This window comes from Balaenoptera acutorostrata, chromosome 7 (assembly GCF_949987535.1).
Source record: "Balaenoptera acutorostrata chromosome 7, mBalAcu1.1, whole genome shotgun sequence".
Classification (NCBI taxonomy): Eukaryota; Metazoa; Chordata; class Mammalia; order Artiodactyla; family Balaenopteridae; genus Balaenoptera; species Balaenoptera acutorostrata.
In genome coordinates, this window is record NC_080070.1 from 50,008,135 (window position 1) to 50,020,732 (window position 12,598).

A 12,598-nucleotide genomic window follows, 5' to 3' on the forward strand; every position below is an offset into this window, starting at 1 on the left:
GCAAATCATTGGCAAAAGGATTATGTCATTTATGGAAATTGCTAATAGATTTTAAAATAAATCTTACTCATTTGAGGTAATCTGGCTTTTCTCAAACACTGTGCTTCTTGAAATCAACTATAATACCAAGCTATGTAGATAGTTATAGAAAATATAAATATATCTTCTCTGGTTCCTAGAAATACACCAAACAAAAATATAACTGACAACAATGTACTATAATAAACTATCTTCATGGCATTAAAATAATGTGCTAAAAGGCAAAATAAATAACAATAATAACTAGGGAATTAACTGTTTCATTAACATTGCTCCCATAAAAACAACCTGTTTAAGTTTCAGTTAGTTTTTTTTTTTTAATATTTATTTATTTATTTGGTTGCATCGGGTCTTAGTTGCAGCAGGTGGGCTCCTTTGTTGCAGCTCGCCAGCTCCTTAGTTGTGGCATGCGAACTCTTACTTGCAGCATGCATGTGAGACCTAGTTCCCGGAAAAGGGATCGAACCCAGGCCCCCTGTGTTGGGAGCACCGAGTCTAAACCACTGCGCCACCTGGGAAGTCCCTCAGTTACAGTTTTTGTTTGTTTTTTATTTGTAAACTTTTTATTTGTAAACTAACCTGATAGAAACCATAACTTACTTTTTTAGCATATTTCAATTTGCAGTACTTTAGGTCTCTGAATTTAAACAAATATTCATATAACCTCTTCGGTAATAAACTTCAAATTTATCTTAAGAAAACCTTATACTTTTATTCAAACAACAATGGCAAAAAATTGCACTAAGAACATTTCCATGAAGGGACTTCCCTCATGGCCCAGTGGGTAAAACTCCGCATTCCCAATGCAGGGGGCCTGGGTTCGATCCCTGGTTGGGGAACTAGATCCCGCATGCATGTTGCAACTAAGAGGATGCATGCCACAACTAAGACCCGGCTCAGCCAAAATAAATAAATTTTTAAAAAAGAAAAAAAAGAAAATTTCCATGGAGAATATTGTCCATATTCCAAGAGAGCAAAGTTTAAATACAATAAAATGTAATAAGAGCCACTCCTACTATCAAAAGTTTGCTATGAGCAAATACACTTAAATTCTACCTTTGTGAAACCATAAACAAAACGAAAAGACAGGACTTCCCGGGTGGTCCAGTGGTTAAGAATCCACCTTCCAATTCAGGGGACGTGGGTTCGACCCCTGGTCGGGGAACTAAAATCCCACACGCCATGGGGCCACTAAGTCCGCATGCCATAACTAGAGACTAGAGAAGCCTGCACACCGTGACTAGAGAAACCCATGCGCCACAACTAGAGAAGCCCGCACACCGCAATGAAGAGCCTGCACACCTCAATGAAGACCCAGCACACGCACACACACACACACACACAAAAACAAAACACGAAAAGGCAACCCATAGAATGGGAAAAAATATTTGCAAACGATGCAACCAACAAGGGATTAATCTCCAAAATATACAAACAGCTCATGCAGCTCAGTATCAAAAAAAACAACCAAATCAAAAACTGGGCAGGGAATTCCCTGGTGGTCCAGTGGTTAGGATTCCATCCTTTCACTGCCAAGGGCCCAGGTTTGATCCCTGTTCAGGGAACTAAGATCCTACAAGCCAAGCTGCACAGCCAAAAAAAAGACAGAAGACCTAAACAGACATTTCTCCAAAGAAGACATACAGATGGCCAAAAAGCACATGAAAAGATGCTCAACATCACTAATTATTAGAGAAATGCAAATCAAAAGTACAGTGAGGTATCACCTCACATCAGTCAGAATGGCCATCATCAAAAAGTCTACAAATAACAAATGCTGGAGAGGGTGTGGAGAAAAGGGAACCCTCCTACACTGCTGGTGGGAATGTAAACTCGTACAGCCACTATGAAGAACAGTATGGGGGTTCCTTAAAAAACTGAAAATAGAACTACCATATGATCCAGCAATCCCATTCCGGGGCATATATCTAGAGAAAACCATAATTCGAAAAGATACATGCACCCCAATGTTCAATGCAGCACTATTTACAATAGCCAAGACATGGAAGCAACCTAAATGTCCACTAATGGAGGAATGGATAAAGAAGATGTGGTATATATATATATACACACACATACATACATACAATGGAATATTACTCAGCCACAAAAAAGAATGAAATAATGACATTTGCAGCAACACAGACAGACTTAAGAGATTATCATACTAAGTGAAGTCAGAAAAAGAAAAATATTATATAATATCACTTATATATGGAATCTAAAAAAATGACACAAATGAACTTATTTACAAAACAGAAATAGACTCACAGATTTCAGAAACAAACGTATGGAGACATCCCAGGTGGCGCAGTGGTTAAGAATCCGCCTGCCAATGCAGGGGACACGGGTTCGAGCCCTGGTCCGGGAAGATCCCACATGCCGTGGAGCAACTAAGCCCGTGCGCCACAACTACTGAGCCTGCGCTCTAGAGCCTGCAAGCCACAACTACTGAGCCCGCGCACCACAGCTACTGAGCCTGTGCTCTAGAGCCTGCGAGCCACAACTACCGAGCCCGCGCACCACAACTACTGAAGCCCACGCGCCTAGAACCTGTGCTCCACAACAAGAGAAGCCACCGCAAGGAGAAGCCCACGCACCGCAACAAAGAATAGCCCCCGCTTGCCGCAACTAGAAAAAGCCCGCGTGCAGCAAAGAAGACCCAACACAGTCAAAAATAAATAAATAAATAAAATTAAAAAAAAAAAAAAAACAACTTATGGTTACCAAAGGGGAAATGTTGGAAGGATAAATTAGGAGTTTGGGATTAACATATACAGGATTAACATATACACACTACTATATATAAAATAGATAATCAACAACAACCTACTGAAGACCACAGGGAACTCTACTCAATATTCTGTAATAACCTATATGGGATAAGAATCTGAAAAAGAATGTGTGTGTGTGTGTGTGTGTGTGTGTGTGTGTGTGTATATATGTACAACTGAATCACTTTTCTGTACACCTGAAACTAACACAACACTGTAAATCAACTATACTCCAATATAAAATAAAAATTAAATATAAATAAATGGTTAAAAAAATTTCTAGCTTTACAAGAAAATTCCAGATCCAAAGGATTAAATTTTTTTGGTTGGAGTAGAAAAAGGAGAGGGAAGAAAGGCTACAATTATATCTACAAATGTCTAAATTATTTCCTGAACATGTACACATTCCACAGACAAGTAATTTTTAATGTTGGGTTTCACATACGTTTTTAAATAAGAAGAAAAAATTTAGGATGGTATAATTTTACTTATATTAAGTTGCTTTTTTAATTAAAATTGAATGATTTACGTTATACCAGATCAATGCAACAGAAAAGAGACCCAGCAATAAACCCATGCATATGTGTTCAATCAATCTATCAATACAACAAAGGAACCAAGAATATACAATAGGAAAAGGGTACTCTCTTCAACAAATCGTCCTGGGAAAGCTGGACAGCCACATGCAAAAGAATGAAACTGGACCACCATCTTAAACCATACACAAAAATCAACTCAAATGAATAAAAGACTTAAATTTAAGACTTGAAACCATACAACTCCTAGGAGAGAACACAGGGGGGTAATAAGCTCCTTGACCTTGGTCTTGGCAATGAATTTTTGGATTTGATACCAAAAGCAAAAATAAACAAGCAGGACTACATCAAACTAAAAAAGGTTCCGCACAGCAAAGGAAACCACCAACAAAATGAAAAAGCAACCTCTGAAATTGGAGAAAATGTTTGCAAATCAAATGTCTGATAAGAGGTTAATATCCAAAATTATATTTAAAGAATTCACAAACCTCAACAGCTGCCCCCCCCCAATAAAAACCCCACAATCCAATTTAAAAATTGGCAGAGGAACTGAAAAGACATTTTCTTCCAAATACAACATACGAATGGCCAACAGGCACATGAAAAGGTGCTCAAGGTACATGAAAAGGTGCTCAAAATCTGGGAAATGCAAATCAAAGCCACAATGCATATCAGCTAACACCTATCAGAATGGCTGTCATCAAAAAGACAAGGGATAGGACTTTCCTGGCAGCACAGTGGTTAAGAATCTGCCTGCCAATGCAGGGGACACGGGTTCGAGCCCTGCTCCGGGAAGATCCCACGTGCCATGGAGCAACTAAGCCTGCGTGCCACGACTACTGAAGCCCGTGCTCCTCAACAAGAGAAGCCACCGCAATGAGAAGCATGTGCACCGCAAAGAAGAGTAGCTCCCGCTCGCTGCAACTAGAAAAAGCCCATGAGCAGCAACAAAGACCCAGTGCAGCCCTAAATAAATAAATAAATAAATAAATAAATAAATACATACATACATACATACATACATACATACATACAAGGGATAACAAAATACTGGTGAAGATGTGGAGAAAAGGGAACCCTTGTGCACTGTTGGTGGAAATGTAAACTGGTGCAGGCACCATAGAAAACAACACGGAACTAAAACTATACCATGTGATTCAGCAATCCCACTCCTGGGTATGTACCCAAAGGAAATGAAAACAGGATATGGAAGAGATTTATCTGCACTCTCATGTTCACTGCAGCATATGCACAACAATCAAGATAAAGAAACAACCTAAATGTGTATCAGTGAGTGAATGGATACAGAAACTGTGGTATATAAATACAATGGAATACTATTCAGTCACGAGAAAGAAGAAAATCCTGCCATTTGCAACAACATGGATGGACCTTGAGAGCATTATGCTAAGTGAAATATGCCAGACAAATACTGCATGGTATCTACTTATATGCAGAATCTAAATAAAAAGTCAAACTCATAGAAAAAGAAAAGCGGGTGCCAGGGGCTGAGGGGTGGGGGGCAGGGAGGTTGATAATAGGGGACAAAGTTTTAGCTATAAGATGAATAAAGTCTGAGGATCTAATGTATAACATTGTGACTACAGTTAACAACACTATACTGTATAATTGAAATTTGCTAAGAGAACTTAAATGTTCTTTCTTTCTCTCTCTCTCTCTCTCTCTCTCACACACACACACACACACACACACACACACACAAAGGATAAATAGGGGAATTCCCTGGCGGCCCAGTGGTTAGGACTCCGTGCTTCCACTGCAGGGGCCACGGGTTCGATCCCTGGTCTGGGAACTAACATCCCATAGGCCACGCAGTGCAACCAAAAAAAAAAAAAAGGATAAATATGTAGTTGAAGATGTGTTAATTAATTAGATGGGAGGAATCCTTTCACAAGGATTCCTTTCACAATCCTTTCCTTTATACATATTCAAATCATCATTATGTACACTTTAAATATCCTACAATTTTGTCAATTATACCTGAAACTGAATGAAAAATACTCAATGCTACAAGTCTTGTGAAACAAACTATAAAAAATACTTCATGTACCTAGGGGCAGGATAGGAATAAAGATGCAGACATAGAGAATGGACTTGAGGACACGGGGAGGGGGAAGGGTAAGCTGGGACGAAGTGAGAGAGTAGCACTGACATATATACACTACCAAATATAAAATAGATAGCTAGTGGGAAGCAGCCGCATAGCACAGGGAGATCAGCTCAGTGCTTTGTGACCACCTAGAGGGGTGGGGTAGAGAGGGTGGGAGGGAGACGCAAGAGGGAGGGGATATGGGGATATATGTATACGTATAGCTGATTCACTTTGTTATACAGCAGAAACTAACACAACATTGTAAAGCAATTATACTCCAATAAAGATGTTAAAAAAAATGCTTCATGTTACACCTCTGTATTAGTCTATACAAGATTATGAGCTAGTTCAAAGTATATAAATATATTTTAGAAACAAAAGATTATGAATTTCTGAAACTATTACTTAGCAAATCAGGTGCAAAATGAAAGTAATTGGCTTTAAAGAAACGTATTGCTAAATACATTAAATTATGCATTAAAATTAAGCCTTTGTGTCTTCTCAATAATAATCCGGTAAAAAAGAATTAGAAATTCAATGGTATCCTAACTTCAAAATTGGTTTTTAGCAATTCTACACATTAGATATATATATATATATAAGCAATCGGGGCAATCCATACATTAAGCAGTTTAAATGCCTTAAACTACCTCTGTCCAAAACCAGGTATCCAACGCAAGGATAAATAAAGCCAAAAATATAAAGATAGTTGAAGAGGTCCACACTAGCCAGAGCCACCATCATAATGAGAGATCTTTCATGTTCTCTCACTCCTAGACCTATGATAACTCCCAAATGCCTGGTGATGTCTCAAGGTACCCTACCTAGTTTGTGAAACTTAAGAACCAGAACAATATGAATATATACAATAGTTCATAACACGCGCCTCATATTGTTTAAGCAATATTGACTTAGTACCCACAAAAGAAATTGGTTTTAAAATATCTTGAAGTACATCTTAAGTTACCAATATTCAAGTTAAGAATATAATTTATGTTATGAAAAAAACTCAATTCATAGTTTAGGCACCAAAAAATCATAAACTAAACTAACTAGAAAACTTAACAGGATCACAGCGCATTTTAGTTCTACTTGGAAAACAAGATTCAATACCATTCAATTTTCAATCTTCTAATTTCAAATATATATCTAGCACTCCAAAACAAAAACAAGAACACATGGAATATACATACAACCTGCTAATTTTTTTTTGCACACACGTGTTTATTTTAATTAATTAATTAATTTATTTATTTATTATTTATGGGTGAGTTGGGTCTTCGTTTCTGCGCGAGGGCTCTCTCCAGCTGCGGCAAGTGGGGGCCACTCTTCATCGCGGTGCGCGGACCTCTCACTATCGCGGCCTCTCTTGTTGCGGAGCACAGGCTCCAGACGCGCATGCTCAGCAATTGTGGCCCACGGGCCCAGCCGCTCCGCGGCATGTGGGATCCTCCCAGACCAGGGCTCGAACCCGTGTCCTCCGCATTAGCAGGCAGATTCTCAACCACTGCGCCACCAGGGAAGCCCCCAACCTGCTAATTTTTACGTAAGTCTAATAAACGTAAAGTTGGGGGTTAAAAAAAGACTAATACAATGGGATATTATGTGACATTAAAAAGAACAAACTGCTGACACATACTCTAAAATGGATGAAGCTTGAAAACATTATAAGTGAAAGAAGCTAGTCACAAAAGGCCACATATTATTCCATTTGTATGCAATGTCCAAAATATGCAAATCCATAGAGACAGAAAACTTAGATTAGTGGTTGCCTGGGACTTGTGGGAAATAAAGAGTGACGACAAATAGGTACAAGATTTCTTTTGGGGTGGGGCTCCGGCCGTGATGAGCTTGGTGCTGAGGAACCTGCAGCGGGCGGTGCCCCTGAGGCGGGCGCGGCTCCACGAGAAGGTGCAGGTAATGCGGAGAGCTCTGTGGGTGCAGAGGTTTGACCTGGGGGTCGTCTGTGTCGACAACAGAAAGATTCAGCCGATTAACAGAATCTACAGAGACAAAAATACCCCAACAGATGTGCTTTCCTTTCCATTTCAGGAGGACCTGAAAGCAGGCAAAATTCCCCAGCCTGATTTTCCAGATGACTATAATTTAGGAGACATTTTCCTGGGAGTGGAGTATATCTTCCAGCACTGCAAAGAAAATGAAGATTACTATGACATCCTGACTGTGACTGCCACCCACGGGCTCCGTCACCTGCTGGGCTTCACACACAGCACGGAGGCCGAGTGGCAGAAGAGGTACCAGAAGGAGAAGCAGGTTCTCGAGGAGCTGAGCAGGCACAAAGGGACCAGGTTTCAGCCCCTGAGCAGGGGCCTCTTCTGACCGAAGAGCCACAGTGTGAATGGAAGGTGGACCACCCCCTCGGGCCCCAAGGATCAGGGGTCCCCCACGCTGAGGTCCCTGCTGGCCACTGCTGTCCTGTGGGACTGCGGAAGTGCCAGCCCTAGCAGGTGCTGAATTCTATGAGTGGAACCTGCCTCTTAAAACACTAGAGGGCTTCCCTGGTGGCGCAGTGGTTAAGAATCTGCCTGCCAATGCAGGGGACACGGGTTCGAGCCCTGGTCTGGGAAGATCCCACATGCCGCGGAGCAACTAAGCCCGTGAGCCACAACTACTGAGCCTGCGCGTCTGGAGCCTGTGCTCCACAACGGGAGAGGCCGCGACAGTGAGAGGCCCGCGCACCGCGATGAAGAGTGGCCCCCGCTTGCCGCAACTAGAGAAAGCCCTCACACAGAAACGAAGACCCAACACAGCTGAAAATAAATAAATAAATTAAAAAAAAAAAAAAACACTAGAGAAATTTCCACTCATTTCTTTGTTCAGGACACAGGTAGGTGTGTTATTTTCAATGTTGTAAATAAAATAGTTCTAAGTGCTCAGAAAAAAAAAAAAAGATTTCTTTTGGGGGTTCTAAAACTAGGTTATGGTAATGGTTGCACAATTCTATAAATATAATAAAAACCACTGAATTTTATACTTTAAAGTGATGAACTTTGGGGGTATGTAAATTACATCTCAACAAAGCTGTTTTTAAAAAAGATCAATTAGATAAGCCCGCAGCAGTAGGTATAGTGTGCCGTTAAGAACACTGGTATAGTATACAGTGTGATTAAGAGCACTGGCTGGAGCCAGACTGCCTGCCTGCACCACTTATATAAACTGTTCAATTGTAGGCAGGTTAAGTAATCTACACTTCTAGTATAAAGAGAGTTAACAGACGTAAAAACACTCAGAATAGCACCTGGCTTACATCAAGTATTATATGAGTTACTCTTATTAATCAGCCTTTTACAGGAGAGAAAAATCCACACTTCTTTGAAGTTGAACTAAAAATGAATGTAAAAATTATCCTTAATGAAAATTGTTACTTTTTAAATTTAGAGTATACATGGATAATGGAACATATATATCACATTAAAATAATCTAGGGGAAATACAATATATAATTTATAGCTCTCAATTTATAAATATTATTTGGTTTCAGTTTTAATCTACTTTGTAATCCTACCTTATACCTTCAAGGAGCCAACGTTAAATATAATTAAACGCATCACTTATACCAATTGGTTTTGATAATCTTAACTTGTCCAATTCTTTTAATTTACAAAATGAGTGTTCCCTCTAGTGGCATTTTACAATGAGAAAAGTCAATGTTTACAAAAGATGGAAGATTTTATTTATAAACATTTAATTATTATAAACATTTAACTGTTTTAGTATTTGTCAAGTATTGAATGGGTAATGAGTTAATCATATTTTATAAAACAATGAAAATGCAATATATTTCTTCTACCATGAAGAAACTGAAGTTCTCTACAGATCATTCCTAGTATACTATTATAAAATTTTAAATGAATTGTAAATATCTTAATAGTCCTTCAGATATTCAGAGGGTATATACTCATACCTCAAAGAGAAGCCCTTTAGAACTATTATATGAAGATTGTTTTTTAGAATTCATACCATGGAATAGATTTTAAACAGATGCCAAGAAATGTCACAGATTTTAGAAGCCACGCAACTAACCCAGGTTTGAAAGTTCCTGAGCTGTTCTAACTGCCCAGCAGGCCTCCGTGATTAAGATGGAGACTATAATTTTGGAAGTAAAAAGCAAATTCATAAAAAACTACAAGCCCCACGACTAGTAACAAAGAAGAACTATCTCTCCTGGCAAGCATGTTATTTTATCCCCAGAAATAAGCAGTTGCCAAAATATAACTCATAATTGTTTGTATATAACATTATACAAATATTATCAATACTTTTAAAATCTGGGGAAAATGCTGTCAATTTCTATTCCTCTTGGATGACACTCTTCATATTTTAGTTCTTCCTTGATGATTCTCTGGTCTATCACTATGAAAATTAATACAACAATAATAGCTACTTAAAGTTAGTGAGCATCTATTACGTAACCAATACCATTCTAGGTCCTTTTATCACCATTTTCTACAGTACAACATATTTTTAAAAATCACTTCCACATACTTCATCTTCCCAGAGAGTATATTCCAATGGAAGGATAGCAGCAAGGAAGAAGTGCCTTTCAAGATTAGTGACTGTCATCAAGATTTATGAGTTGCCATAAAAACTTCCAAAGATCTCTTCTGGGTACCACAGCCACAATCTCCTACAGATTTTGCTTCATTAATCCCTTGACCTCAATCTACCACTTTCTCAACCAAAGTCTGTCAGAATAATCTTTAGTCTTGTCTGTAGTGCTTAACCCCTTGTCACCTGGACAGCAGAGAACCTGAGACTGTTTAAATCTCAGCTAATACTCAACTGAACCAGAGAAATGGCCTAATGTACATCAGTATTTCACGCAATTGAAGGCCTCTCATTCTGCCATTCCTACTCTCGCAAATCATCCTTTCTTCCCTTGGATTTCAAGGCGATCAGAGTCTAACCTTAACGGCCATATTTCAGGGTATTCTTGATCTCATGGGCTAAGTTCATGCTGTAATGGGCCACTTTGGAAAACTATCAAATCCAGGTACAAACATCGAGAGAAATGCGTGAAGAATAGAAAGAGAAGGGTAAGAATTATACAAAGGATAGCAAAGGAGTTATAACAATTGAATTAAAAATTTAGCTGAATGTCCTAACAGTCAAGCTAGGCACATACAATGAGGTTTTATCATAACATTTGTAATATAATATTTGGTACACCTGCTTAAAAAGTTCAAACTTAAAAAGTGGTTCCTTGGACTTCCCTGGTGGTCCAGTGGTTAAGACTCTGTGCTTCCACTGCAGGGGGCACTGATTCAATCCCTGGTTGGGGAACTAAGATCCCACGTGCCCCACGGTCACAAAAAAAAAAAAAAAAAAAAAAGTGGTTCCTTACCCAAATAGAGTATCTTACTCCTACTGTAGGATACTCCTACTGCAGGACTGCAAGTATTCCCCAAGAGTAAAATTGGGGGAATAACTGTATTTTAAACTAAAAAGGCTAACGGTAATAAGGACAGAAGACTTTACAGATGTTTATAAGGAGATTCACAACTGTATACATTGCTATACGTTACGTTTACCCTCTAACTCAAATAAGCAATCCTCAAACAAACAGAATAAGGCTAAAGAAATCTTTTCAGTTTGAGCCCTATCTGTATATCATCTCTGCTCAGGTGTGCAATATACAACCACTTCACTGGAGTATAAAACCTACTGAGAATCACTGTACTAATGGTTCAATTAACAATTATTAAGCAACTGTTCTAGGTCTTGCTGCACAAAAGAAAAATGGAACAGACCCCATCCTTAGGGAACAATAGATCAATCCTGTCAATGGACATTAGCATATCCAACTAGTTACAACATATATGAGACTGTGATATGTATAATCATAATCTGTGCAAGTTTGTCAAAACTAACAAATTTTCTTATGAAAATATTAAATAAATCAGGTGATTGTTTTTTTCCATTGTTTTTGGCTACTGACTTAAATCCATTTGTATCTCTAATCAAGCCACACTGTTTTACACTTATACTTCTTTTTTTCTTAGATTAAGAAATTGTGCCAATTTTTAGTTAGGTGGTTTTTAGTATAATTTATTGCATTTCTCACATCAAGGATTTCAAAATTCTAATATTACATCTTATTTCACTAAATTCTACTTTTTAGAAAAGTAATTTTAACTACTTTATTCTATTCTTCCCTTTATTCAGTGTTTATCATTCCTAATTGTATTTCTAACCCCTCTCCCCAAGATCAAGCAAGTATTCTACAATTAGATGTAAAGCATCTAGAAACAGTTGTCGGGGACTATGTCACAAGCCTGATACCAAAAATCTACAGGTATTTTAACCATTTACAACATAAAAGAGGCTATGACAGAAGGGTGATAGGCTCTGACCTATTCTCATACAAACATCTATCTAAATGCTACTTTTTTCAACATGTGGTCTTCACTCATTTTAACTGGTTCAGTTCCTGAAAAAAGTGGGTTTCAGACAATATACTATAACTCCAATCAGTTACATAAGACACAACTAACCTTTTGCTCTGCTTGCAGTTGGTCACATCTTTCTTTCTCATGGTTAAGTTCTCTTTCCATTCTTCCAACTTGTTCTCGAAGTTGTGTTGTTTCTTTTTCCAGAACAGCAATTAACTTTAACAGTTCTTCTTTTTCTTTCATGGTTTTCTCAATTTTCAACTATAAAAGAGAAAACTCAAATTGTTTTTTATAATCCTACAATACATTACTAATTCAGTTTTCCATTTCAAAAAAATAGTGAAGAAGTTTGCAGAAAGAACTTTTACATACTATCTGCTTCATATCAATCAGACTCTTTTAGTCTTCAGTTAGAAAAATTCATGAATCATAAATTTAAACCATTTTTTGGTTGGGCAAAGAAAAAAACATTACAAGAAGGTATAAAAGTAATGAATTTTATTATAAAGTTGCCTGCTAATCACTTTTCAAATCAGTACTAAAAATAAGGCATATTAAGTTTCATAAGTGACTTAATTCTGGGCTGTTCTTATTTTGGGTAATAATCAAGGAGAAAAATGTGTACCTCTCCTTGAATGCAAATCTATGGGAAATTTTTGAATCTATTAAGAACTTCCTTGTGTGTTACATAAGGCCTTCATCTATGGGATTACTGTGAAAAGT

The 12,598-nt window shown here is 38.0% G+C and overlaps 2 protein-coding genes across 7 annotated transcripts in view; one reads left to right on the top strand and one right to left on the bottom strand.

Annotated features, from left to right (window-relative positions):
• TAX1BP1 (Tax1 binding protein 1) overlaps positions 1-12,598 on the bottom strand; it is a 93,493-nt gene that overhangs the window by 52,257 nt on the left and 28,638 nt on the right. For all 4 annotated transcript variants that reach the window (XM_057549709.1, XM_057549708.1, XM_057549707.1 and 1 more), the window contains exon 5: positions 11,978-12,136. In XM_057549709.1, coding sequence (XP_057405692.1) covers positions 11,978-12,136 — 159 coding nt within the window. The remainder of the gene's footprint in view (positions 1-11,977; positions 12,137-12,598) is intronic.
• On the top strand, positions 7,308-7,820 carry LOC103008323 (endoribonuclease YbeY-like). 3 transcript variants are annotated; one of them, XM_028161685.2, is made up of 2 exons: positions 7,308-7,517; positions 7,647-7,820. In XM_028161685.2, exons 1-2 carry the CDS (start codon positions 7,308-7,310, stop codon positions 7,800-7,802), a joined length of 366 nt encoding a protein of 121 aa, XP_028017486.2. In that variant the 3' UTR covers positions 7,803-7,820. The 3 variants fall into 3 exon arrangements, with proteins under 3 accessions (XP_028017486.2, XP_028017488.2, XP_028017487.2); XM_028161687.2 differs by having other exon boundaries at positions 7,308-7,381; positions 7,646-7,820; XM_028161686.2 differs by having other exon boundaries at positions 7,308-7,379; positions 7,515-7,820.

Bases quoted from the DNA above. Each gene is read 5' to 3' on its own strand.
- LOC103008323 (XM_028161685.2), top strand. From the start codon at position 7,308: ATGAGCTTGGTGCTGAGGAACCTGCAGCGGGCGGTGCCCCTGAGGCGG. The intron at 7,518-7,646 runs GACCTGAAAGCA...GACATCCTGACT, and splicing joins TTTCCTTTCCATTTCAGGAG to GTGACTGCCACCCACGGGCT.